At 29.8% G+C, this 14,888-nt stretch overlaps 2 protein-coding genes across 2 annotated transcripts; one reads left to right on the top strand and one right to left on the bottom strand.

Moving 5' to 3' along the window:
- The first annotated feature begins 1,473 nt into the window (after positions 1 to 1,473).
- Positions 1,474 to 2,659, top strand: LOC126674326 (uncharacterized). The gene has a single exon (XM_050368765.2). It carries the CDS (start codon positions 1,562 to 1,564, stop codon positions 2,582 to 2,584), a length of 1,023 nt encoding a protein of 340 aa, XP_050224722.1. The 5' UTR covers positions 1,474 to 1,561; the 3' UTR covers positions 2,585 to 2,659.
- A 7,525-nt stretch (positions 2,660 to 10,184) lies between these two features.
- LOC126671102 (non-specific lipid transfer protein GPI-anchored 2-like) lies at positions 10,185 to 14,313 on the bottom strand. Its single transcript, XM_050364814.2, has 3 exons — positions 13,818 to 14,313; positions 10,524 to 10,604; positions 10,185 to 10,439 (listed from the first exon to the last, which is right to left on the bottom strand). The coding sequence occupies exons 1-3, from the start codon at positions 14,236 to 14,238 to the stop codon at positions 10,327 to 10,329; spliced, it is 615 nt and encodes a 204-aa protein (XP_050220771.1). The 5' UTR covers positions 14,239 to 14,313; the 3' UTR covers positions 10,185 to 10,326.
- Positions 14,314 to 14,888: the final 575 nt, after the last annotated feature.

Raw genomic sequence — 14,888 nt, 5'->3', positions numbered from 1 at the left:
TAAATCTTAAAATATAATTTGTTAAGTAGTGAGTGAGCATTTGTTATTTTTTCCTTCTCATTCTCTTCATAAAGGACACCACGTGGGAGAGAGAAAAAGAGAGAGAACAAATGTCAAGAGAGAGAAAGAGAGGAGGGGGACCACATGAGAAAAAAAGAGGGATACATGAGAGAGAAAAGAGGACACGTGTAGGCTATTGATAGGGATGACAATAAGTTAACATAAAAAAACATGTGTTTATTCTTGGACATGTGTAAGGTTGAGGAAGATGGCAGTAAATGAAAACTAAATAGATTTTGTGCTATTAATTGAAATAATAATGGTAACAAAGAAATAACTCTAACTAAGATGATAATTGGTGAAAAGCGATTGTAATTTATGACTTTTCTTGTTATTTTCTCTACTAAATATGTATAATAAATTATTAAATCTAATATAATTTTTTATATATTAGTTTTAAATTTATATTTTCTTTTTTATTGTATAATTATATATATATAAATCTGAAAAAATAGAATTAATATAATATCATTTTATATATATTAGTTTTAAATTTAATATCATTTAAAACTGAAAAATACAAAATTAATTATTAAATATAATATCATTTTTTATATATTAGTTTTAAATTTATATTTATATTTTTTTATCAATAATTATTAATATAAAACTGAAAAAAGACATAAAACTTAAAAAATGCAAAATAATCAATATAAATATCATCTAGAAAAATAATATAAATTATTATTGATATGAAAAATGATATGGAATGATATATAAATTATTAAAATGTGTATTCTTTTTAAATACTAATTATTATTTTTAAATTTTATAAAACTCACTAATTTAATAAATTATAATGACCAAATAATATATTAATGAAGCTATTAATTCTTTCTATAATAAATAAAAGAGCAATTTATGACAAATTTTTTATCTATTTATCTTAAATTCCTTATTTCCAAAAAAAAGTAATTATCAAATAATAAATGAAAAAGATTTTATTTGTAAGATGTAAATTTATTCGAGACCTTATTTGCAAAAAAAATTATTTCGGACCATTTTGTGTCCAATTTTTTTTGTGCCGTTTAGCATTGCCCTTTTTCATAACGATACATTCCATTATTTTGAGGTTTAATGACAACAATAATTAATTCTCCACAAAGTAAATGTTTAGGGTTAAATTAGTCATTTAGACTTATATTTAAGGCAAATTTATTGACTCCTTAATATGTGAGCCATTACCAAAAATGTCATCTAATTTAAAATGGAGGGAGTATAATTATATGTACTTTATATAATTGTTTTGTTTGTTACTACAACTTAGAATTCCTATAAATTTGGTGCTATATTGATTATTTCCTATTAATGTTAAGACTTAAAGACACGCTGTAAATCTTTGTAATTGGATTGAAAAACAAAGTAAATTAATGTGTTTGTTTGTAGAATTAAGGTATCCTATTTATCCTCCTTAATCATCGCATATTCATCCTCATTTTTCTAAGTATCACATATTCACCTTTTTTTTCTTCTTTACATTCTTGATCTATCTTTCTTTACAATGTCTCAAGAAAGCTTTCTCTCCGACGCCACAACAACCACCGCAACCACCTCCACCTCCGCCCACAAACCATCTCAATCCTCCATAACAGACTACTCCCACAAAATCCAGTCCGCCCTTCAATCCCTTTCTCCCATAATCACACTCTCTCCCTCCATTCTTTCCTCTCAGGACCCGCCATTTTCACTCCTCCATCACCCTCATGTCTCCTCTCAAATCTCCACCCTCCTCCGCCATCCCGACTCCGGAGCTGGCGACAACCACCTTTGCAGGTGGTTTTACGACACATTCCAATCCGGCTCGCCTCAACTCCAACTGGTAGTCCTGCGGTTTCTCCCCATTATAGCCGGCTTATACCTATCTCGCATTCCGTTACGTAAACCGTTAGCCGGGTTTGAGGCGGTTTTGTTAGCACTTTACGCGCACGAAACCACATCAAGAAACGGGCAAGCAATAACCGTGAACATACCTGATTTATCAAACTCGAGCGTTTATCACGAAACGAAGGAGATATCAAAGAACAACTCGACTGATTTCAATCTGGCTGTGATATCTCCAAGTTTGGAGCCTCATGGGACAGTAAGATCAACACGAAGAGCACGAATCGTCGGGGTTACGCTAGAATTATATTTCAGCAAGATATCGGCTATGCCCGTAGATTCCAAGGTTGATTTCTGTGAGTTTTGCAAGTTATGGTGTGGCGAAATGTATAAGGAGTTCGACGGAAAAGAGAAGGCCGACGAGGAGGGAAGGATTCCGCTTCCGTGGGAATTATTGCAGCCAATTTTGAGGATATTGAGCCATTGTTTATTGGGCGCTCATCGGAAAGAGAAGAATTTGGTGGAATCGGCTGGTAAAGCTTGTGCAAGTTTATATGGAAGGTGTTTGCGTGATATTGATGCTAAAGCGATTTTGGCTACCGGGAGTCTTCTTAGGCTAAGTAAGATGGACCATGTGAATCCAAATATTGAAAATGAAATTGATTGCACTGAGGTAACAATTACTAGTGTTATATCTCTATAACTATATATTATTATTGTAATTTTGTTTTCTAATTGTTTGTGTTTTTCTTTATCAACGAATGGTTCGTTTAAGTGCTTTCCCTTCCCATATTGATGAAAAGAATAAATGGTTCATTTTAGTGACTACCAATAATCGGTATGCTATGAAGTTTCCAAGAGCACTAGCCCATATTAGTATTAGAATTTTCAATAAGCCGCACGTAAGAAGGTTTTGTGATAAATTATTATTTAAATTCGATTGATTATGTTACTTTATACCAATGTTTTGAAAACCGAGGTTCATGGTTCAACCGGTTAAATCGTGTTCGATCGGATTTTTAAATTTAATAAATATAAATTTTTTAAATTAAAAATATATATTATTATGACAAAAATATGACTAAAAAATTTAAAGTAATTTTTTTAAATTTTAATATGTAAAATATAATTATAAATAATTAATATTTAAAAGTATATAATATAATTACTATACATGAGAGAAAATAGTGATTTGTTTAATTTAATAAATAGTAATCATTAAATTAAAGCTATAAAATTAAAGTTTATAAATAAAAAATTTAATGACATATTTACGTAAAATTAATTATTAAAGGTGTAAAATATAACTACAATTAATCAATATTTAAGTGTATATAAAACATATTTTATGATAAAGAAAAAAATTAATATTCATAAATATTAATTGTATTAGGTGGTCAAATTTAATAAATAAAAAATATAATGGTTCATTTTAGTGACTACCAGTAATCAGTATGCTATCCCATATTAGTATTAGAATTTTGTGATAGATTATTATTTATATTACTTTATATATATACATGCTGTGGCAGTGGCAGTGGCCTCACTAGTTGAAGATCATAAACGTGGTGTTAGAGCAACCACAGTAGCTATATGTATTGCAGGGTAATTCATAAACGTGGTGTTGGAGTTCTTTTTCTCTACAAAAATTTGATTTAAAAAATAGGTTAATATCATATAAATTCATCATCTTTTATTTTTTTTGCAAATCTATCACCGATAAAAAAATCTGGTGTCTTTTTCCTCCCAAATATATGTCCTTATCTGACTAATACCTGAAATCCCTAAATAGCTAACTTAGAGGGGGGTGAATAAGGTTTAGTGAGTAATTAAAATTTAATAGGAGTTTAAGAGAAGAAAAATTGACACAAACAATTTAGAGTGGTTCGGATCACAAGTCAATCCTACTCCACTACTCAAAGATTGAGATTTTAAAATTCACTAATGGATTGTGCTTTAAAGATAAACACAAACTTTACAAAAGAGATTTCCAAGAAATAATCTCAAACTCTTTCTAAGGATAAAAACAAACCTACAACACTAAGGATTGAATCACAATGATTAATCAATCAACAAAGAGAATAAGCTATCAATAATTGATGCACAATAAATGTAGAGAGAATAAATTGAATGCTTGATAATATTTGTTGTTGCTAGAGTGTCTAACCTCATAAATGAAGTAGACAAAGGGTATTTATAACCCCAACAACAAACCCTTGAATCTTCTAGAAGAAAACTCAAATTTGTGCTGAAAAACTGTCTGTCGCGCCCGTGATGCCCTACGTCGCGCCCGAGATCTTTGAATGTCAGGAATTCGGACAATGGTTGAAGGCCACTTGTCAAGCAACTGATGGAGGGCTCTGAAATAGCAGTTGGACCTTCAACGGTCATATGCATCGCGCCCGTGATGCATATGTAGCGCCCGCGATATACTTTAAGATCCAAAGGTGTTTGGATGCCTGGTATATCGCGACCCTGATAGGGTTTGTCGCGCCCGAGATCGATTGATCTCGCCCGTGATGCTTGAGGCATCTCGGGCGCGAAAACCTACTAGAACTAGTGGTAAATCCGATTTTTCGATTCTCACTAGAAAGCTCTGATTCGACCCGAGATGGTTTCTATATGTTCCTACACACTAATAAACATGATTAGACTCTTTAAATTGATTGGCAAACTCAAAATTAGGGTTCAAATGGGACTTGGTCCAACAATACCCTAATTAAAACAAAAGATACCTTCTTTTTTTGTCGATTCCGGTTGTTGAATCAACAAAAATACACCATATTGGCGTCGCCTCCACTCATAGTGGCGTAATCGCCACTCCATATGGTGCCACTATTCTTCAGCCCATACCACTCCCAGATCTTCCAAATTCGTTAGGAAGCTTGTTTTCGTGTTTCCGGATTCATTTGAGCTCGGAATTGGGCGAAGTATGAGCCCAAGGCTTTGTAATTAATTATGGTTTTATATTATGTGTTGTAATGGGGCAGACCCAATGTATTTCAAGTTTAAAAGCCATTTTTGTAATCTGACATGCCAATTAGGCCCTGAAGCCCAAGCCCGCAAGAGACCAGAAAGTTTCAGAAGTAATTTCGAGTTTGTTTGAACTCAAAATTGACCCTGGTTCGAACCAGTGGATCGTATCGATAAGACGAAGAACTTTTGTGTTTTGACCGATTTTAGATTCCGATCACACACAGCTATACAATAGACGAGTGTCACACACTCCTGGTCTACAAGGTTAAAAAGCATTTCTAACCTTATATGCATATCAACTGCTAATTATGTATTTTTGCATTTAATCACTTTCCAAAGCATGTCCAAATTCAAATATTAACATGCTACTACGTTATTTTAGCTCTAAATCCAACAAGTCCAGTAAATAACTTAGAAATCATAGGATTGCGATGAAAATATAATAGTGGTTATATAGGTGTTCAAGATGAATTGAATAAAATCAATCTCACTTATACATGCGGTCTAGACTTTAGCATGTAAAATGACTAAGACCCGCCTCTGTCTACTATATAATAGGTTCCTCCAAGATTAAATATATGTTTAGGAGTATTTGCTGCATGTTTCACATGCTAGTACAGATCGAGTCATATGCGCGTCTCACATGCTTTATCGCTTTCCTTTACCAGTTTTTCAAACTTGTTTACATTTCCATCACATTATCCTATGGACTGTGTGTATGATTAAGATGAGATAACCGGATATGTCCTGTAAATACGATGCAATTGATAAGTCAAGTACAAGAAATTTGTCTTTTAGTCCGATGTAAGGTGGTCTCACCTATAAACGTGAGAGATCTATCTAGTCAGTATAAAAGACATTTCCTACCTTTGCTAGGTGGCGAATCCATTTTTCAAAACCTTTTGAGATCAGTAGTCAGCCTAAGGCTGAGCGAGCGGTCCTCGAATTCCGTTCCACTCACAATAATGCAATCAACTTGTCAGCAACGTTTGCATTTTACTAGGATTGTTACACTTTATCTGCAATAAAATAGTGTGTTTTTTTACATATGGCCATAAGCATAACAAATAAACAAAGCATAATATACAAGCAAAGCATATCAAACAGACCATATCTATATATATATATATATATATATATATATATATATATATATATATATAATAACAAACAAATTATATTTTAAATAACAAATAAATAATAATAATACTATATCCAGCTATAACCATTAGTATATGAACCTAAGCATCAATCTACCTACTTGAATTATATTATATCACTCACCATTAAAGACTACTCTCTCTCTAAAAAAAATTTCCTCTCCCTTCTCTTTAAACAATTTGCTCTCTACTTCATCTTTTAAAGGGTGGGAGGAGGTAATTTTCCGATCTCAATCGGAAATCGCCTCCTCTCCGCCCATAAAAGTTTACTATTTTATAGACTTAAGTTTTATTTCAATAAATTTATCCGTTTAATAGTTTTTTCGGTATGAATTTTAGTGTTTTTTGTGCTTGAAAGTTTATGTAATTATGGTGTGTTTTCTTAGATCTATCAAGAATCTCAAGTGATTGTTCAAGCTTCATAGTCAATTTTTTTGTACATCTAAGATTTTTGGATGAGTATTGTTCTAACTTTTTAGAACTTCATTGAAGATGAGGATCGGAATACTTAGCTTCAACGGATCAAGCGGTTTACCGGTCAAATCGGAAGGACAAATCGAAGACCCGCTCAAACGGAACTTCGCTCTTAAGTTCTCGTTCGGTCCTTTTATGCGGAATCGATGTCTAGATTTTCCTAATTTCGATTTATTTTTTTTCTTGTATCTTAAATTGTTTGTTACTTTTTTAGATCAAAATTGAAAGATCATATATTAATTTTGTTATATGACTTTCCAATGTAATTTACTTTTCATCAATGAATTCTGTTTTTGGTAAAAAAAAAAATCTACCTACTTGTAAACACAATCTGAAAATACAGAGATATCAGCCAAGAAAACACATTTATAATTTGTGTTATTTTCTTCATATTTTAAGATTTACAAAACTTTGGACTGTTTTATTTCTTCAGCTCTAACCATAAAATCTCCAATTTTATTTTCCATATTAATCTGTGGTGTGTTGTTTGACTTTTGGCATTTAATTTCTTATTTTCACATTCCAACACGCTTCTCAGCCTTCAATTCATTAATCACGTAACTTTTTTTTCATTGATTGATTCATCGTGCCATAAGAAATATCTACAAATATTTACTTGCAATTAAAGGCTTAATACATAGTTTGACCCCTGAACTTGTACCCTTTTACCCATCTAACCTCTAAACTTAACGTCTCACCTATCGAACCTCTGAACTTGTTAAATAATCCGATTGGACCCCTAAACTTGATAAATACGTAAATATTGAACCCCTCTGTGCCACCTGTCACTTGAAACATTCTAGAAGAAATTGTGTACGGAGGGGTTCAATGTTTACGTTTTTATCAAGTTCAGGGGTCAAATCGGATTATTTAACAAGTTCAGAGGTTCGATAGGTGAGACGTTAAGTTTAGAGGTTAGATGGGTAAAAGGGTACAAGTTCAGGGGTCAAACTATGTATTCAGCCTGCAATTAAATAGAATCACACTTCCAATAATTACCAACAAACAATCACAATCATTTTAGAAAGAAAAATAGAATGGAAACTAAAAAAATTATATATTCACAAAAAAATATAATTTTGAACTCACTCGCTTTATAATTACTAGTCTCGCTTTACGTGCTATGCACGTGGCTCGTAATATGACTCGTCAATATAACGTAAAAAATTATCCATTTTCTATTATCAAGAAATTATATTTTAATTAATAGATATACTCTAAGAATAAATATTATGAATGTGTTGTTATTTAAATATATTTATAATATAAGTATTTTATGAGCTTTAGCTCTAATTATTTCATTATGTGAGTTTATATTTTAGAGCTAACATGCCAATAGAATAATTATAAATTATATATGTATAAAAACATCACAACATAAATATAATTTTAATAAATATTATACATGTCTATAATGAACTCTGGATTCTTACTAATTAATACTAATAATAAATAATATGAATGGCTTCATTCTTGATTCATCCCTCTGAGAGTTTATTGTTACCTTGATATTAAAGTAAACATCCTTCCTCTTTTGTTTTGAGGTATTTTTTTCTAAATAAAACGATTTTTTGATTTCATTAATTTTATATGTTTTGATGTTGTTATTATATACATTGAATTTCTAAATTAACATGACATATGTTCATTTCTCATACTTGGCCGAATCACTTGTAAACATAAAAGTTCATTTTGCCCCCCTCAACTTGACATGTTAATATTTATAGACATGTTAATATTTATTATGATGTTTTTATAATGAGTTACTACATACAGCTTACAACATCACAAGATAAACAGCTCATTAACAAAATATGAACAACAATATATAAGCCACCGGATATGATTAACCTTTTATTAATTAGAATCATCAAGTTGATTTGTTTCTATTGAAAAACTGAGTGAGATGCCACTGAAGCATGAGAAAGTCTAAAATTCTGAAGCTTCTCAATTACGACAGGTTAGGAAAAGCTAAAACGACAGCAGGTTAGCAGTATTTAAATTAAAAAAAATCATAAATTTATTACCTTAGTATCGATCAATATTATTTTTCTAGCTTATTTGCTATTTTTGAATGTTTCAACATCACATATGCGAAGAACTAAAAATTTGATGCTCCAATCTTTATCACCGATTTTAAGAGAGTAAATTGTAGCTGAAAAAAAATTACTTATATAATCAATCACTTTTATTACAAATTAAGAAAATTATTACAAATAAAAAAATACGAATATTTACTTTCATTATTAATCGAAGAAGACGACGGAGTATCAACGGAAGACGACGGTGTAGTATCAATGGAAGACGACGACATTGTATTATAAATACAATAGATGAAAGGAATAATATAGTAGTTATTTAAAGTAGAGAATAATAAAATATATAGATGAAACATTCTATATATAATATAAAGCTGACCTAATTATATTAAGAGTTATAGTCTTAATAATATTCCTAATCAGATTTGTATTCTTATTTTTAAGAGTCCAAAAAATTGATAAATTGTAATATTAAACTGGACAGAGCAATATTATTTCGAACCAACATTTAAATTAATTGATTGATCATCTGATTTTTTGAATGCATAAATGCAAATACCTCAGCTTGTGGTCCTATATTTTATAGTAAAAAAACGACATGCCCTTAAATATAAGCCACGAAAACAGTCACCTAAAATTTCTATATTAATTGCATGGCAAACAAACTCCAACAACTCTATATAATCATTCATACTAAAGATAATTTTCATCTAATTAGGACTCTATTATAATAATACGAAAACAGTCACCTATTAAATAGAAAACAATCACCTATTAAATAGAATTATAAATTACTATAAAACCATATTTTAAATGATTGTTTAGCTATAAACTAAAAAGGTTTATTAGGTAAATGTGCCTGTCTCCTCCCATCCGTACTTTTATATATAGTATAGATGTAATCTATAAAACGGTCATTTAGAATTGTGAACAATTCATGAAGTTTATCGGAGTGTCTTCACTCTTAATCACATGATTCAACATTTGCAAAGTTTTAGTTGTCAATCATATTTTATCTTCTTGTTGCTTTTTCTTTCTAAATTTGATTAAGGTGTAATGAATATTATCGTATAATTTTGACAATTTTGATTCGTTGGATCAATTTCAGAATTTATAGAGTTAAGGATTAGAAAGGGAAAGTAAAAATAAAAGTAAAAGAAAATATATATATATCTAAGGAGAAATAAGAGAGAAAATAGTGGGGGCAATTTTTAATGTCAAGAAAAAATTAATAATGCAACATCTAACATCAGTTGTCCGTAACGGCTACTTGAAATTAAGAGACACATTGTTATTTGGGATACAAAAAATAACTATTCTTCGTTTAATTTTTCGGGTAAGATTGTTGAGTGCCAATTTCTTATTTCATCAACTGAAAATTCGTGGATTGTTGAGTGCCAATTTTTATTTCACTAACTGAAAATTTGTGGAAACAAAATCCATAAATTACGCAAGAGTAGCATGACTAGTTGGATTGATATAATTTAAACCAGCTAAAATTAAATGAAATTTGGCCTTAATGATACATGCGTTTATAAATTCCATTAAATCTAGTCAAAAGTAAGAAAAATCATTAGAAGAATAATCCATAAAATAGAAAAAGTAAAATTTACGAAAAAAAGTCTACTACACACACATATATTGAAAAGAATGATTCAAATTATAATCTAACTCTCTTGGCAATTCATATTGAAATAAATTCAACAAGTTTCACATGATCTTTAATTATTAATACAAATAATTAAATAGGTTACATAAATAAATAATCAAGAATCACACAAAATTCGAAACTCCGATCAGAAGAATGTTAGAAGAGATGAAAATGCTAATCCAAGAATGAAGGGTTGAGCAATTTTTGAAGCACTTCCTTTTGATGGACTGCTAGCTAGCCCTTCTGGTGCCAGAACACCTTGTAACCATTGAAATAAAATATTAAGTAAAATTATATAATTTAATATAAAAAAATCAAACACCTAAATCCTAATTAATATACCTGAAGGTGGAAGTGCTCCACTAGACAATGGTGAGGGAGATTCTTCACTTGACATTGGACCTGGAACCGGGTATCCTACAGCTGAAACAAATCAACAAAAAATTATTTTAATCACTTCACACTATGGATTGATTTTTTTTTCTTCTCAAAGACTAAAATTTCCAATAATAATAATGAAAATTACATGAACGGTTTCACAACACATTTAGTAAACTATTTTAGAGAGGATGATGAGAGGTGTAATAATACAGTCATCGAATAGGGCTAAACTAACCGTCTAGGGTCATCCAAATACATAGCCAAAATAACTAGATCTAAAAATTAAATCTATTTAAAAGACAATAATAAATTACAGATCTAAATAATTACAACAAAAAAAGTCAAACAATCAAGTTGAAAATATCTAAATTTGTAAATTGACCTTCGAAGTAGACGATTTCTTACAAAAACTTCATCTTTCAAGAACACAATACTCCATAAAAATGATGAACTCATAGAGAGTAGGAATCCAAAATGGAAAAAAAACAACAATAAACTTATTTATATGATAGAATCATTTATTTTAGACGATTTATAAGAAGATTTGAGTGTGAGTAGGTGATTTTTGACTAAAGATTGGCCAAAAACCACCTTCCCAATAAAGAGGCTATTAGGGTTTGTGAAAGAGGAAGAGAGAGTTGAGAGAGAGAAAAATTTAATATTTAAAAATGCACTAAAGGTCAATGCGCCCACTAAATTTGTGACACAGAATCATCTAATCCAATTTATATATTTCTGAGCAAGTAACCTAAAAACTCTTCATTTTTAGGTTAAAAATCCCATAATTGTATTTTTAAAACACGTAAAATACAAATCGGAGGCGAGGGATGCAAAAAAGTATTTAGATACTTCCCTAATTGTTGCGATATAATTATCTTAAATTCATTTTTGAAATAAAAATATAAATTATAAGGTTATTTGATCAAAAAATGAAGAGTTTTGAAGTTAGTTGTTTAAAAAAATATAAATTGAATGATCCCATGTTATAAGTTCAGGGGGCATGTTTGACCTTTTATTTATTTAAAAATGATATCTTCACAGCTAATTTATCTCAAGTATCAAAACATCTGACCAAACTTTCTTGAAAGATATGTAATTATTTATAGTAGTTTTTTTTTAAAGGAACTAGTATTTATAGATATTTCTACAATTGGGCTATTTATAGTAATTTTTTTTTGCCAAAATGATTTTCCATACTCACAACTGTGGTCATTTTATCATATATATTCATAAATATAAATTTGACATATTAAGCCATCAGTGAATTGGACAAATATTTTCAAATCGCAAACTAAAAATATTTTGGAATTTATTTGTATAAATCTTTGACTTCATAAATGATAATCTTACACGATGATATGTAATTTTTATTTAGAAATGGTTATTTGAGTTTAAAATGAAAATTATGTGTCGAAAAATAAATTTCAATTAAGAGTTTAACATATTTGTCTTAGTTTGTATATTTGACCATAATAATCAATTTATTTTAAAAAATATTTAACAAAATGATTGTGAATATAAAAAAGCATTTTATTTTTATTTTTTCTAATAAAATGCATGAATAATAAAGGGTCTGGATAATGATTGTAATAGACACACTAATATTTTATAGTTAGTAGTAATATTTTTTAAATATATAGTATTATCCGGAAAAGATGCCTACTTGCAGATTAGATCTCAGGGTTACCAATAAATAAATGCTAAGGCCAAATCTATGAAAAATATAGGTATCATAATTATTTAAAAGTTGTGCAGTTGATATTAAATAAGTTCAACTGCCAAGGAAAGATAGATCTAAATGCACTTCCAGAAAACAAAAATGGTAGACGATGATCAAATATTTTTGTGTCATATTAAATGTAAAAGTCAATTTCTTTTCTACGAAACGACAATATACAGCTATGATCCGAATGTATATGCATGTCACATAAATGCATTAAAAGTACTCATTTAAAATATTTTTTCTCTATTGATTTGAGAAAAAATGAATTTATATATTCATAATTATAATGAAATTAACAAATAAATTCTTTCACAGTTTAATTCAGTAATTTGAAACTTTATACCCAAAAAGTATGTAAAAATAAATAATTTAATTAATAAAAATAACATTCAATTCAGATTTTTAAGTTTTAATAACAAATTAGTTCATGTTTAAATTGATATTTTAAGTAAAAATGTCTTTAATGACAAAGGTATTTTAATATCAAAGTACTTTTTTTATAAAATTAAATATACTCCCTCCGTCCCGTAAAGATAGAAAAAGTAGCCACTTTTTTTGTCCCATAAAAATAGAAAAAGTGATGTAAGTTAGATATAAAATTATTAAAATACCCTTAAAATTAATTATATCAATATTAATTAATTTATAGTTCTAATGTGTGACTTTAAACATATGAAATTTCATTGGACAATATTTATGTAGTGGCTTTGGTTTTTGTAAACCATTAGAAAAATAAAAGGGTAATTTAGAAATTTTAACACAAATTAACTATAACTAACTAACTTCTTAATTCTTGTGAAAATGCAACTTTTTCTATCTTTACGGGACGGAGGGAGTATAATTTTTCAAATTTAATTATTAATTTCTGGACTAATTTGTCATTAAAATAAAACTAAAATATATTTTTTTAAATCCAAAGCTTCATCTCATATATCTAATAAATGATTAGTAATTTTTAGTCAAAAAATAAACCGAATTTTACTTTGATGATAGATTTGAGATAAAATGAAAGGCCGTACCTTTAAATGCCAACTTTTGAGGTCGTGATTAAAATAAAACTTCGTGTAAACGTCGTGATTTTTTATGAAATTAACCCTATATAATAATGTTAAAATATGAAATATCTTTCCAAAGTCGGATCATATTTTATAATTTAGTTGCAAGTTGAATTTAAAAAATAAAATGCAAATTTGTGGATACAGTCGCAACAAACTTTTTAAATTAGAACATAATTATAAAATTTAAAAAGTTGATCATAATTTACGAAAGACATAAAAATTTTGCATTTTAAAAATAATTTTGCATAAAAATAAATTAAGAGACCAAAACATGTTAGCTTAATTCCTTAAAAAATACGACCTTTTAAATCCCTTTTCAATATTAGCTGCTTGAATATAGTTGACATAAGTTATAAAATAGCTATACAAAAGTGTTAACTTGCTAGGGATGTGATTATGGATGAAGTGAAACTAAATTTGGACAATATCATTAATATTGATTTTTGAAAGAGTTAAAAAAATAGAAAAAAGTACCTGAGCACAAGCTAACCGGAGGAGTAGTAACACGGCAGATAGAAGGAAGCTTGAGAGCTCTGTTAACATCAATCTTTATACCAAAAGACTCCGTTAACTTGCTGTTACCCAGTAGCTGACACAGACATATCGGGTTACTGTCTATCAATCCCGCCAGCTCCGGGCAGCAATTCTTGTCCGGAACAGTCGCATTACTCGACTCCGTCACATAACTCAGGCAATCTGTCATATTAAACAGCGGTGTCAAACACTCGTTTTCCGCTTCAGGCGCTAGGGATTCTGAAGGCGGCTCCACGCCTCCACCTGAGAAGGGTGCCGGAGAAGGCGCTTGCGCAGAAACTAAGCATATGGTTGATGATAAGATTATGGCGGCAACGGCCAGAACGGCGGCCGGCGAGGGGGAGGGGGTGAGTCTTAGCATGTTGATGGGGCTGTGGTGAGGAGTTGTGAAGGGAGATAAGTTATATAAGAGAGATGTAGGTGGATGAAATTAATGAAAATGTAACTACTACCCAAAATTGCCTAACTATTTTTTTCTTTGCCTGCACCGTCTTCGTTGTCATTGTAGTTATAGCATTTATATCCGTTTCTTTTTAGAGTCAAAAGCAAGAAAAATGCTTAGTTTGTTTTGGTTGGCTATGTGGCTTCTTTTGTTTTTTGTTTTTTACTTGTTAGTCAAGAGTTTAATTTAGGCCAAATTCATATAAATGTCCCTGTACTTTACACTTTTTTTTTCTGTAGGTCATTATACTTCATTTTTGTATTATCTGGTCCCTATACTTACCTATTTTTGATTTTCAGGTCCTTTGTGAGTTTTTTCCAGTCCCTCTACTTACAATTTTTGTTTCCTCCAGCCACACAAAAGGACCGAAAAATACTCATAAAGGATCTGAAAATCAAAAATAGGTAAGTAGAGGGACCAAATAATTCAAAAATAAAGTATAAGGACCTACGGAAAAAAATGTATAAAGTACAGGGACCTCTATATGGATTAAGCCTTTAATTTATTCGTTAAGCTAGTGTGGTGTCTTTTAAAGATTTAACGACTTAATTTGGTTTTTAGTTTTATTT

This window comes from Mercurialis annua, linkage group LG3, assembly GCF_937616625.2.
Source record: "Mercurialis annua linkage group LG3, ddMerAnnu1.2, whole genome shotgun sequence".
Lineage (NCBI taxonomy): Eukaryota > Viridiplantae > Streptophyta > Magnoliopsida > Malpighiales > Euphorbiaceae > Mercurialis > Mercurialis annua.
Note: the sequence above shows the minus strand (reverse complement) of the source record. Positions and strands in the feature narration are given on the sequence as shown.